Source organism: Hyposmocoma kahamanoa, unplaced genomic scaffold, assembly GCF_003589595.1.
Source record: "Hyposmocoma kahamanoa isolate Upper Pololo Valley unplaced genomic scaffold, ASM358959v1 192, whole genome shotgun sequence".
NCBI lineage: Eukaryota > Metazoa > Arthropoda > Insecta > Lepidoptera > Cosmopterigidae > Hyposmocoma > Hyposmocoma kahamanoa.
Genome location: NW_020653719.1, coordinates 6,998,528 through 7,012,743, shown reverse-complemented (window position 1 = coordinate 7,012,743; position 14,216 = coordinate 6,998,528). Strand labels below are relative to the sequence as shown.

The window sequence follows — 14,216 nt, the reverse complement described above, 5'->3', positions numbered from 1 at the left end:
CCTATAAGTAATAGGCGGCTTCACATCACGTTTGTTATTTGTTGCTAATGCTCCACCATCTGCCTACTGTTTTGTAATCGGAGCCTAAAACTGTTGTAAATGTAAATGATTTACGATTTATCCAAGTAGGTATATAAAATCATTGGATTTGATCCTTTATAGCATAACCAATCATTAAAAAGGGCATCCTATACAAATAGAAAATACACATCTAGGATTATAAAAAGCTTTACATCTTATCTCTACATAAACACATCTAGATTACATATCACAAGGCATAAAACAACGCATAATTTCCATTTAAATAAATATCAAAAATTCAAGTCTTATGGCTTTTGTGGTTGCCGTCGTCGTAACTTCATTAATGCCTCTTGCCTTTTCTTTTCAATCAGCATTTTTATATCTGCTGAACTGGTTACACTCTGTTGTGGTGCTAAATTTAAGTTTACATTGTTATTTGGCAAAGGATTTTTTTTTAAGTTATTAAATTTTTGTATGGAACTGGCAACCTTAGGTTGGAATGGTTTCTTCGGTGTTTGAGATACTGGATGTGACACCTGGGTTGGTAGAACATGAACGCTCTGTTGAGTAGAAGTGAAAGGCAAAAGTCTTTTGGCAAGAAGTTTTTCTCTGGCTTGTTGATGTTTTCTCTTAATCTCCTCCTGAGTGCATCTTGTTGGTGAATATCCTGATAAAAGATAAAAAGTATTAATATTATTATGACAATTTTGAAATAAGTACCTACATATTGTAAGTTCTATTCAAGTTGTACTATTTAGTAACTCATACAACTCAGTCATTCCATGTCAAACCAAACACTTTTTAATCCATTATCATTGACTAATTTTGCACATGCATTCTACAGTAAAATAATTATTCATAAGTCGCGTTTTAGAACAACAAATTATCAGCAGTTAGCTGTGACCATGGAACGGAATAACGAATAGGGCCTCAAACATTAATTTGGTTACAAATACACGCAATTTTGATTTAAAAAAAAAATTATTTCAATTCCAAAATTAATAATGTAACATAAACTCATCAACTTAAAATTTTGAAAAAACACACCATTGATTCCTCTTCCATTCTCAACAGTGAAAATTTGAAAATGGTAATGGGCTCTATATTTTAATATATATGTAAATCATATTATTTTATTACTTAATATACATATAGATAATAATATATATCTGGAAAAATAGTTTCATTCCCTATGTGTAACAATCGCGAAAACCTAAGAACTGTGCAAAAAATAAAAATACATACATCAAGTTCTTAGGTTTTTGCGATTGTTACACATATGAAATGAAACTATTTTTCCCAATTTAAATCACATGTATTTGTTTGTTTTTCAAACAAACTGATGTTTCCATAAAGGGCCCGAAATGTTGGTTTACAAATACACATAAAAATTTAAAAATACACATACTTCCAATGCGTAGCAATTGTTTAATGAGTGCAGAGGTACTACCATGTATGTACCAACCAATACCCACAATGCAATGATTATTCCATTAAAATGGAAAATGTTATGTTATTAAAGAACTGAAGCTAAGACTACTCAATATTAATTTGTAATGTTAAAGCATTTCCATATTACATTAATAATAACTTGTAATATTTTACTTTAGTGTATTCATCGCAATGGGTTTTGACATACTTTTTACAATTTTTGAAAATGTCATAATGTACATTTACAACCATATCATCACTCTTTTCAGGCCTATATCCATATAATCCATTAAGATTGTGAGTTCTAATTAATTACTGTGCATTATAATATTACCTGCGTTCTTGTTTTTATCAGCATATGGCATAGAATTGTATCTCCCAAATACCATCCCACTGGTAGAAGGTTTATTTATTTCAGCAACAATAGGAGACTCTGGCATAGAACTGTGTCGACCAAAAAATGATTTTGACATCGGACTACTGTCATGTACTACAACTTCTTGTACTGTCCAATCTGTAGATGAATTTAATTTACTCCTATTTGCCTTAGACGGCATTTGTGTTAACCGATCCAATGCACTGTCATTCAAGTTTCCGACTAAACTGTCAAAAGAGTCATTTATTAATCGAGACGAATTTGTCTTTGTCTTGTTAAGAATTGGAGAGTCTAATTTGATGCTGTTCAAAATTGCATCCATAGAATCATGATCCATTTTGAAGTTTAAACTCGGCTTATTGGGACTTGGACATTTTGATTCAATATCTAAACAGAGTCTCTTAGCAGGTGTAGGTTCTTCATTTAAAATCTTCTCTTCGACAACTTGGCTGGCTTTTACAAGGCACTCATTCATGGAATCATCGGATTCCAGTGCAGTTTCAGCCTCTTGTTTAATGAATTTCGAACTAAGCACATTTCTTCTTAAACATCTAGAGTTTGCTCTGAAACCACTCTTAGGTGAACTATCACCTGAATCGCTGAATATATCCTCTTCACTACCCGATTTCCTTTTCTCTTCCATTACAGCTTTTGGTTTTTTAGACATCAATTCATGCAAATTTTCGTTTAATTCTATTAAGTCTTGGAATAGTTCAGTTTTCTTCTGTGTTGCTTTAAGGGTTCTTCGTTTTGGCAAAGGCTTTTCAATGACTGTAGTTTTTATTATTTTTCTAGTCTTTCTACTGAGCGGTGTGGAGTTTTTAAGGCGTGATTTGGCTGCATGTTCAGATTTCGGTGTGTAAAAGTTCCACACAACATCTGTTTCCCCTTCAGAACCGTCTTGCGTGCACAGAAAGGGTACCGGGCTAGCTGCCTCAGAGTCGCAAAGCGAGTCACTGTCTCTTGATGGCGATTCTTGGCGATGCTCAGGTGTTGAACACGATATCACTGAAATATTGAAAACTTCTCGTAAGTATGGAAATAAAACGCTGCACAATATTCTACTGGATATAATCTACACACTGACAGTCTATATAATAGAAAATAGAATTAGAACATTAAGAATATATAGCATATGGAAAATAAACTACCTTTGTGATTGCTTTTAGTTGCAACCATTGTGGTCGACGTTGAAAAATTATTTTTATTCATATGTGAACATAAAAATCACGTGCGCGTACTACATGTGACAGAATATTATGTTATTCTACGTTGCTGCAAAAATTATAGGTACGGTACGTATAAACAACTCACAATCACAATCATAGATCATATCACAATCTACTAATCCTACTAATACAAGATCTATCTGTCATTTTATTACTGTTTACGTCGTTCAATCAATTCATTCATTCTTTTATGCCTCGTTTGTCAATTATCAATCCAATCCACGTTGGTCAATCTTTAATGTCTATGGAAAAATATTTTGCTTTTCTTTTCACTACACTACTACCACCTATTAGGCCTTCTTACTCCAATTTTTTTTCCTCTCTTCTCGTTTTTCTCAAAGTTTGTTTTCGTGTTATTTTTTGTTGCTAGCTAAATTATAAGAAAAATGCTACCATTTTTTAGTATCATACAAGTAGGACCGGTATAGTGCTCGTATAAATGCTACAATAAGTTCGATAAATAAGTAGGTATTCAAAGTTTGTAAGCGATTTTGCTGCTAATTGCCAGTTGCTGTTTGTCGTTTGTCATTCATTTATATCGTCGACAATCGTTGTGCCGAAATCCTCGTGTAGTAGTTACAGTAGTGTACACAGAACATTATTTTACTTGGGGCTGGGAGCCTTGCATCCTCCCTCCCCCGCCTCTCACGGACATTCGGCCCGGTCAGTCTCAGTCGCAGTCACAGAGTACGTACTACTTGTCTTCAGTTGCGTGAACTCACGAAAGTTGTGTGGACGTGTATTGTGGAGCACGATGAACTTTCGGAAGTGACTGCAAAGTGTATAGTGAACAAGAACTGGTGTTAAATAAACAGACACAATGTTGGCTGATGGGGAGATCGTCGGCGACGGGTCGTGGAACCTCACGATCTACGTCACTGACCTCAGCGAAAAAAGAACTATGGTCGTAAAAGGAGACATGCACATTGGCGGGGTTATGCTGAAACTGACGGAGAGCTTCGGTAAGATATTTCGGTCACTACATCTGCCAAATTAGCTTTTAAATTCAGAACTGCTTTTGCGACAAACATTTCTCACATTCCGTTGTATTTATTACCGCATGAGTCACCTTTAAAAAGGTATTACTTGTGAGATCGTCTTTTGTTTACCTATTTATTTCTGCCCGTGTTTACATACCACGTTATAAGCGATGGTTGTAAAATGTTTATACGAATTATAACTTCGATTCTAAATTATCTACAAACTTGCACAACTATTACGCTTACACACTGATAAGATAAGCAAACTGATAAATTGTAAGTATAAAACCAACTCATGTGAGCTTGGAAGTTAGATGGTAATGTAATAGTTGATGCTAGTCAGCATTATATATACGGAATTTTGTCAGCAGAAATTTATATTTCCGATGTTTTGAGTACGTAGGTACTTAAATATTGCGTAAATTTAAGTGTGTAGACAAACAAACAAAAAAAGATTTTCTTACAATTTTCCTTATAATACATTTTTAAATAATACCACATCAGAATGCACAGTAAGTATACAATATAAAGTTAAATTTAAACAAAATGAAATATAGAAAGAATAGTATGTACGTAGGTTAATGTGATATAATTTTTTTTTTAAATTTATTTCCAATCAACTACTTAGGTATAATAATTATAATTACTCAAGTGTGTTATAATTACTCAAAGAAATATGTTATAATTACTCAAGGAAGATATTATAATAACTTAATTACATATATATACAATACTTAACATCTGAATTGAGAATGAGTTCAGAGATCTTAACATAAAAACATTAAAACCATCATAACCCTACAATTTAGAACAATAACTTAAGTACAAATGATGACACTGGCATCTGACATTATTCCTTGACAGTAATCATTAACATCAATCATTAATATCAATATTCATAATATTCATAATTCTGTAGAACCATATCCAGTTCGCTGACTGGTCCTGATAATAAAAGCAACAGCTTGATTTAAAAGGGCGAATGTGCGAATGGGATAGATGTGGAGTTGGAAAGGGAGGTAATATGCGCGTACGCAGGCACGCGTCCTTCGCGGCCGATATGTCGTCGGAGACGGGTTTTTTGCCTACAGGTGAACTACCGATCAACTATGCAAGTCTTCAATTCCATGGGGAAATGCATTGTACAATTGTTCAAAAATCATACTTTATAAAATCATTTCTTAACTTATAAACAGACGTTGAAATAGGCAAAATATATTGACCTAAACATGATTGTTGATGAATAAAAATAAAAGGTAAAAAATTAAAACAAATTAATTATATCATTGGTTATACTCGTAATTACAAAACTTCTTCTAAATACATCTTAGTCATTGCAAAAATAACTAAACATAAAAGAAAATACAACAAAATAATTATAGTAGTTTCAGAGAGAGGTGTTATCTTCTGTGTACTACTTCCTAAGCTGTTAACAAAACATTCAGAATAAAATTGTGTCAAATTAAATTTTATGTTATGGTTAAGATTATTATACATGTCAACATATCCAATTTGAAACTAAGGAAAAGCCATTTTGCTTCAGTTGTTTACAAAAAATTTTAAAATGGTGTCAAGGCATTCTATCTTTAGCAAGTCATTTACATTTCCCAAGCGATCAGAATACAAAATTTCAACGCACCTACTCATGGTAATTACTTTCAAAATGGCGACCAATTCGCCCACTTTGCTCCAAAAGTTTAATGAATTATTCAAAAGACTTGTTTATGGAGCAAACTGGTCCAATTTGCCTGGTTGGCTTATGATATCGATACTTGATGATCTAAATACTTAAAATAATTTATTCACTTTCAACTAAAGCTGGATACATTCCAGTAATATTTAGAGATTGCATTAACACATTCATAGGGCGCACTGGAAGTTTCCGGAACTGGCCACTTACATAAACAATATTTAAAAAGTAATTACAACATTTGAAAATGGAACTCTTTGGCTGTAAAACACAGTTTGTTTCATCTGACTGTCACTTGTTTTTACATTGTGGCTTCATTTTAGAAATTGGTTGTATACATCACCATGGATTTAACTTGTGAAGTAACATTTTCGTAGTATGATTTTCTACGACTTCAAGTGTAACTTAACAGCTCAGCGGAGCTTCGCTCGGCTTCCAGCTGGTTTTGGCGATGAAGCACGCAAGACGACTGTTTATAGCTGGTTTGCAGAATTCAAATCAAATTTCAGTGACGAATATCGTGATGGTCGCCCGTCCACAGCTGTGAACAACAAAAACATCGATACTGTGCGCCGTATGATCAAAACAGACAGGCATGTGACATACCATGAGATTAAGGCGTCTTTAGGTATAAGCATGAGTCAAATACAATCAACACTACACAAACATTTGGGTGTGAAAAAACTGTGCTCTCGGTGGATCCCACACAATTTGACTGCGGCTCAAAAAACGGATCGCGTGACTTGGTGCAATGCCATGCAATGCATGCAATTTGGGTGACAAAACATAGATTTATAGTTACGATCCCAAAACAAAGCAGCAATCGAGCGTATGAGTCTTTCGAGATGAGCCGAAACCAACCCAAGTGGCGCGCGTGCAAAGTGCCTCTAAGCGGATGATTGCTTCTTTTTTAAATAAAACTGGACACGTGGCTACCATTGGTTTGGAGAATCGTTGTACCGTGAATAGTGATTGGTACACGACCATTTGTTTGCCGGAAGTTCAATCGGAACAAACTCCGTAAAAATAACCGTAAACGTCGTATCATCTTGCACCACGATAATGCCAGTTCTCACACGGCCAGACAGACAAATGAATTTTTGAAGGTGAACAACGTTGACCTTATGAGCCATCCTGCATACAGTCCCGACCTGGCACCTTGTGACTTTTATTTATTTCCAAAAATCAAGAACCAGTAACGCGGTCAACTATTTTCATCACCTGAAGAAGCTGTCGAAGAATATGAAAAATATGTTTCATAGATTGTCACTGAGGAGTGGCATAAATGTTTTCAAAATTGGTTCATTCGTATGAAAAAGTGCATTAACGCTAACGGAGAATATTTTGAGCAACAATAAATTCATTTCTGACCATTTATAGTATTTCTTTCTTATTCATTCAGGAAACTTAGAGTGCGCCTCACGTATATACTTACTTTTAATTGTAAAGTTCATATTTTTTCAAAGCAAAGACAATAAATGCTTAATAGGTACTTCTTACCTTAATTTAGAGGGAATGAAATAATTTATTTCTTTTTGGTTGTTATATCTTCCTTTATTTTTTTCCATCCTCTAAGATTATGTCAATGTGCAAATGTTAACTTTTCGAATGTTATCCATTGAACTTAATTCAAATAACTTAAGACTCAGCATGAAGTATTCATATCATCCATACGGCAAAGTCTGCTCTATCCACTTGTTATTTATGTCTTTATCTGAAGAAACTTGCATCATAAACATGCAGCTCTGCCACCATCTTGCTTTAATAATTCCATCTACACCATATTTGGTAAGATGCTCTTTCTTATTGTACATAAATTGTAGACACCACAAGATATATATCTTTTACAAATGACGTAAATTACTATGTTGCATAACCTAACCGTGCTTTGGTATATTACTATACTGTTACATTTGAATCCGATGTTTATAAAATACTATTTACTGTAGTGACTAAACTAGTGTTGGGTTTTGAAAAAATGTATATTTTGACAATTCATATATTTCATAAAATAAATATTTGATAACAGTTTTCCACAGTTAACACCTGTCAAAAGTTGAAGATACTGAACGAAAACGATGTAGCCATTATAAAGATTTATTTCTATCTATGATACTTTTTTTCACTGTTGTCCAATCATTTTAAGGGTTGTATTCCAGAACTCTACTCAATGCTCAAGTCAAGACTTGAGTATGATTTGTAGCACTAGAAATCATAGTCAAGTCCTTGCCATTAAGGTTGTATTTCCAGTAGTTGAAATCATACTCAAGTTTGAACATTGAGTAGAGTTCTGGAATACGACCCTAAATCTCGTTTTACTCTCTTACTTTTAGCTGTACAATTTTATTTTATAATTCACGCTAAATAAAACTTCAAAACATATATCTCAATGTAGATCATAATTGAAGCCATATTTGCCAGATTTTTTCTGGAAAAAGTCCCAATAGTTGAATTTTTTCGGAAAATTACCCTACAGTAGATTAAACAAATGCACCTACCCGTACGGATTTTTGTTTCATTACGTGAATTTTTTTTTTTATTTTCATTCTATGGTTCGTACCATTTAAAAAAAAACTTTTGTTCTTTTGTTTGTTGTTACGGAAAATGTGGGCACGATTGCGATTTTGTTAAACAAAGAGGTTTAGTTTTAGCGTCGCATACATCACCTCCAACTTCAAATTACAACATTTTATTTATTGAACTTTCACATTACCCCATTCGTTAAAAAGCGTTGTTCACTAAACCATTGAAATATGACCGACCAAATTTTTATTTCAAAGACAAATTATGCGTTTAATGAGTTAATTTTCTAAAGGTTTTTAACAATAGAGCGTTACGGTCCATATTCCAAGACAAAAAGTAATTAAATGCCTGTTTTAAAAAGGGACCTCGAGACAGTTGCACATCAATCGTGAGATGCGACAGACGTTTGAATTATTATTATCAGATATATTTATGTCTGTGCCATTTGTAGGGTGGTCCTTAGATAATCCAGAACAAAAACTGAACATTACTCCTTTAAGGATTCTTTGGCTTTATTATTATATTACTAATAGTATCTTTTTCTTTGTAGTATTATAATACACAACACAAGACATAAGCATTCAGGCTGCAGCTGGGTACAACATACATAACGCGATTTTAATTCAACTGGACAAACAGAAGGATTCATTTAAATGTATATACCAATATAACCTTTTCTGGGTATACACGAAGTAAAGAAATTTAATTAAAGATTTTCCTTTAACATACAATGTAAGGATAACGCACAATATTGTCAATTGAATGACCAACACATAAAGCGTGTTGTTGTTCTTGAATATCGTAATATTAATCCTCGTAACCTTAATAAACTTCGGTGTCTTTCCTTTAAAAGAAAATTCAATGTCAGCCGAGTCTTTTCACCTTCGATATGGCGTAATCTGAGCTCCAAAATTGGTGATTATAAATTTATAATGCATTACAAAACCTACTTCAAGTATGACTTTACGGTACGTGTTAACAGTCGCCTTGTAAAATATATAACAACTTTGAATACGAATATTTCGATTATCACTATTGCTACACATTGGAAATGAAACTGTTTTTCCCAGATTGAAAAACACGTTTTATTTATTTAAAGAAACCGACGTTTCGGGTTCCTTATTGGTCCTATGGCCACGGCTGCATCAAACAGATATGTCTAATTTTAATGCATGGCAATTAGTATAGCGGTCTCAAGAACTTGGCGGACACAAGAACAACTATTTTTTTTTTTCAATCTCCATACACAACACCTCTAATAAAATAAAAGCTATCGATAAAATTATCAGATTTGATAGAGATTAACAGAAATTGATGCCCTAGACAAAATCACGATTCTACCTAAGATGTATAAATAGAAAAATGGAGGAAAAAGGAAATAGAAATAGTTTAACTAAGTCAATTGTAGTACTTAATTGTTATTGATACAAAGATAGAACAAAGACAAAGTAAAATCCCTTCGATCTGACTCCACTCGAACCAGCTTCTGTTGCATAACAGTGGCTACAAACACATATGAATATCATGCTAGTAAAAACATCGTGATGTTCAATAAAATAAATATTACTATTATACGTGTATCCTTTTCAAAAGATAACTTTTCTCCCGTTAAATTCACTTCCATCCCCTTTATTTTTTTTCTGAGAACCTACCAATATCTTTTAGTGTTGCCATTTTGGTTTTTATTGATTATACCCAAACCGAACCGGTAACCGGTTTTTTTTTAAATCTGGTAGTTATTGCAAGTAGTAATAATCATTCTGAACTAAATATAATAATTATTATATAGCTTTTGTTATCATTGCAATTGTAGCAGCCCTGTCATCGTAATTATATGACCCACTGCTGGGCAGGAGGCTCAGCTATGGGAGAGGTTTAGGCCCTAGTCCGCCATACAGGCCCCTTCACACGTTTTCCACGCGTTGTGAACCTTCTACCTCCAGGTTTCATCGTGCTGTTTTCCTTCGCAGTTGGCCAGAGGTGTTCCCATTTAACATTTAAAAAGTACATAACTTAGAAATGAAAAAAATCTATAGGTACAGGAATATAGATTGGACAAATCGACCTCTCGAATGAAAAGCAACTGTTCCTTCACCAACACTCGTAAGTTCGAAAACATATTTATTGACACTGTACAATAAACAAATGTCAAAAAAAATCGACGTGTTTCTTATCATATATTTTGTTAGATAAGATAACGGCATATCTAGCTTTAGACTAAAGCTTTTTACGTAACCTTTGGTAATATCCCTTACATAATAGTCAATGTCGTCTGCATGTTTATTAAATAACTATTGTAGAGATATTAAATAGTGTTGTATCTATTCGTTTTGAGTCGCAGTCTCTAAAAGAAGGCATTCATTATCCTGAATTGCAGTCCGCCAATTAATGCAGGATTATGAATGTAGTCACAGCGTGCAAGCCATCCTGCAATCCTGCAATGCGTCCTGCGAGACTCCATATGACTACGCAGGATAGTATGTGAGCAGTCTCCTGCCTGCGCGGCGGACTGCCATGCAGGTAGTGAATGGGCCGTTTCAGCCACGTCAGATCAAAAACCTTTATTTTTTTAAATAAAAATGATAGGTCATTGTGTATAATTCAGAAGTGTTATAAAAGTTAAAATGCCGTAATAGCTCAGTGGGGGAACAGTTGCTTCTTGATTGAGATGTTGAAGTCGAAGGTACGAATTCCTGTAGGATCAGTATATGACTTTTATTTCTAAGTTACAAAGGCACATGTTTTGTTTGAATACCTATCGCTAATGGTGACGGCAAACTTCGTGCTGAACCCTGCGCATCGAAATAGGTTCACAACACTTGCAGAAAGTGTGAAGTTACAATTGAGCCAGTGTGGTGGACCCGTGCCCAATATTGATAAAATAAAGTAAAAAATTGTAACTAACTTATCTCGAACTTATAATAATTTGCACGTCCAGAAAGAATAATCTAAATAAATAATTGGTAGGAAATGAAACTATTTTTCCGGATTTAAATCGCGTATATTTGTTTTTTGAAACAAACTAACGTTCCAGGCCCTTTGACTGAGGTGATAGGTACAGTCATCAACCAGTTATGTCTATTATTAATGCAAATGTTTGATGAGTGTAGTACCTCAGCCAACCGTGACCATGGGACCTGTAAAGGGCCCGAAACGTTGGTTTGTTTGAAAAAAAAAAAACAAATGTACGCAATTTAAATCCGGAAAAATAGTTTCATTTCCTATGTGTAACAATCGCGAAAACCTAAGAACTCGATAATAATTGGTTTTAGTATCAGGAGCAGCACCAAATCCCACTATGGATGAACTACGGAATACGCTCAAAGTCCGTCAACTGTACCAAGTAGTAAAACGACCCGTTCGAAACTGCCAAATCGCATTGTCATACTTGAAAAACAAAAAAAAGAAAAATGGTCGTAAAAATCTTTAGAACGTATTTTATATTTATAGTTACGTCATCTTCATCATCTTAACCTCATTAAAAAAACAAAACCATCGACATCTTTTGCCTTGACGGATGCGCTGGCGCACGTCCCGAGCGCCATGTTGTTTCCGCCCCCCTCTCCGCGTAGATAACGTTATCATCCGCTCATTGTTTCTCTATGCTGATGACGAGGAAGGGCATTGACTTTGTATTTTTAGCACAGATAACGTCTTGAGATAAAATAGTCCTTAAGTATAGCTATTACCGACTATACTACCCGAGTACTTAATCTGTGTACTTGCGTTTGGTAAGCACTTGAAAAGCCACGATTGTTCGAGTTATTTCTTTCTGGGTCTCAGCAATACAAACACATATTTAGTGCAGGGACCGCGAGAAATCACTGGTATAGTAAATAACATTATGAAATATAGTACTATAGTGTAAAGGCATATTAATGTAATCCTGTTTTTGGTCAAGAAAGATTATTATATTATTATGGTGTAGTGCGTCTGACATGTTGGCCGTGAATAGAGTAGATGATTTTTCGGCAAAATACGAAATTGACATTGGTCTTTTCTTACGAGAGTGAGCAGTTCAGCCAATATTATTGCAAGGATAATATGCTATACGTGCTACTTTGTAAGCGAACACTCCATTTTTTAAATATAAATAAATAAATCATAATTATACTATTATTTGTAATGTAAATTCAATTTAATTTAATTCTTAATTATTTATTTCATTAATAATAATAATTTTCCCTTAAATAAATTCAATTGAATATCTACGTAATGTAATGTAATAAGTAATGTTAAATTGATTAATGGGTGTATTACCTAAATAAAGAAATATTTTATAATTATTATTTATAATTATTATATTATGTGTATATATTTAAATTTTAATGTCGCAAATACAAAAACAATGTGCGTAAAATGTGAAACAGGATAATTTCTGTCTTTTTTTAAGCACATATTTGTGTACTCAGCCAAGAACAATATTTAATGTAGGTTCAAAAATGAATATTATTCACCGCGATAGTACATAGTTAAATGCCAAACGCAATACTACCTCAGAAGCATTGCTATAATCGATTATACAATACTTCGATAAATACATATTTAGTCAATAACGGCTTAAAACTTTAATATGTAAATATTTAATAGAAGATTAAACTGTTCGGCCCTTGAAGTAGCATTTAAGTTTGCATTAACCATAAGGGACATAATAAAACTTACGACCGTAACCATGCATACTTAAATTGACTATAGATGGCTATACACGGAACGCACAAGGAGGTTCACAGTTATTGTTTCGTTTCGGTAACAAATTGAATTTAATTAACTCTTATCTGGCAACACTTAGTAATGTACCGGGTAAATTCCATTAGCTTATCCGGACAATTATTTTTATCAGAATGTTGGAAAAGCAAGGATGCACAATTTGTAAAGTTTAATTTATAGCAATTTCATTAATTGCCATTAATAAATTAAAAACAAGTGACGTTGTTTTCTTTCGAATACTATCCAATGAAATTAATAAGTAATTTGTACCTTTTCTTCTTTTCTTTTAATTTCAGACTATATTACTATGCAAAATACTTGTAAGACTGATATAGGAATTTAGAACAAAGAAAACAAAGGAACGTTTCGGGGCCTTTACAGGACCCATGGCTGCATACCTACTTGTAAACGTTCGTTTGTTTGGAAAAACAAATAAACGTAATCTGTATCCGAAAAAATAGTATAATTTCCTATGTGTAACAATCGCAAATTCCTAAGAACTCCATATGTAAAACGCTTGTAGCTATTCATAAAAGATCTATGGGCGAAAAGGAAAATTTACCCTAAGGGCATTGAAAAAGTTGAGCAAGTTGATGACCCTGCGTAACACGTGCACAGGGGTGTACTATCTCTATCGATAACGTATGAGATTCTATCTTTAAATAAAGCCTCTGTGTCACTATCGCGGTTAGGGCTCGCGTTTACCGCCATAATATACCCTGTGTGATATTGAATAACTTGAGATTTGTTATTTGTCGATAAACCGATGTAGACCGCTTTGTTGTTTTATTATTTAGGGACGAGCAATAAGGTTGAACAGTGCTTGCGTAAAGGATTGAAAAGGGATTCTTTTCAATCTTTTACGCAGATGAACAACATAATAAATAACGAATTTAATGTAAATAATAAGATTATTTATTTCTCAGCACTATACATCTTAATTAACATAATAAAAGTGCTATAATGCACCAATCCACAGATATTGTGGGAGGCTGATGCCTAGACAGGCCTGAATTTGAGGACAACAGGTTTCCATCCTTTGGGAATAACGTTTCCAATAATATTCATTAAATTACAAGAATTCATAACATTAGTAATGGACTTACTCCGTCTTATTCCACTTTACACTGTCTTTAGATATCAAATTTTTTCGAAAAATAATGGAAAATTATAAGCTTCTTTGATCTCAATAAATATAGACAATACAAAAGGGAATAGAAGATTCAAATAATTGTACGATATTATTGTTGGTAGCAATT

At 33.6% G+C, this 14,216-nt stretch overlaps 2 protein-coding genes across 2 annotated transcripts in view; one reads left to right on the top strand and one right to left on the bottom strand.

Annotated features, from left to right (window-relative positions):
• Positions 1-235: 235 nt before the first annotated feature.
• On the bottom strand, positions 236-3,055 carry LOC113226549. Its single transcript, XM_026459213.1, has 3 exons — positions 2,980-3,055; positions 1,787-2,836; positions 236-688 (listed from the first exon to the last, which is right to left on the bottom strand). Exons 1-3 carry the CDS (start codon positions 3,038-3,040, stop codon positions 327-329), a joined length of 1,473 nt encoding a protein of 490 aa, XP_026314998.1. The 5' UTR covers positions 3,041-3,055; the 3' UTR covers positions 236-326.
• Positions 3,056-3,697: 642 nt separating this feature from the next.
• Positions 3,698-14,216, top strand: part of LOC113226437 (unc-112-related protein-like) — a 66,808-nt gene continuing 56,289 nt past the window's right edge. Inside the window, exon 1 of the mRNA XM_026459052.1 lies at positions 3,698-4,023. Within this exon, the coding sequence (XP_026314837.1) occupies positions 3,878-4,023 (146 nt within the window). The 5' untranslated portion in view covers positions 3,698-3,877. The remainder of the gene's footprint in view (positions 4,024-14,216) is intronic.

What these genes read in the sequence shown, in the direction of transcription:
- LOC113226549 (XM_026459213.1), bottom strand. Translation starts at nt 3,040, where the DNA reads ATGAATAAAAATAATTTTTCAACGTCGACCACAATGGTTGCAACTAAA. An exon ending in AACTAAAAGCAATCACAAAG is followed by an intron (nt 2,837 to 2,979) that starts GTAGTTTATTTT and finishes TCAATATTTCAG; the next exon opens with TGATATCGTGTTCAACACCT. An exon ending in TGATAAAAACAAGAACGCAG is followed by an intron (nt 689 to 1,786) that starts GTAATATTATAA and finishes ATCTTTTATCAG; the next exon opens with GATATTCACCAACAAGATGC.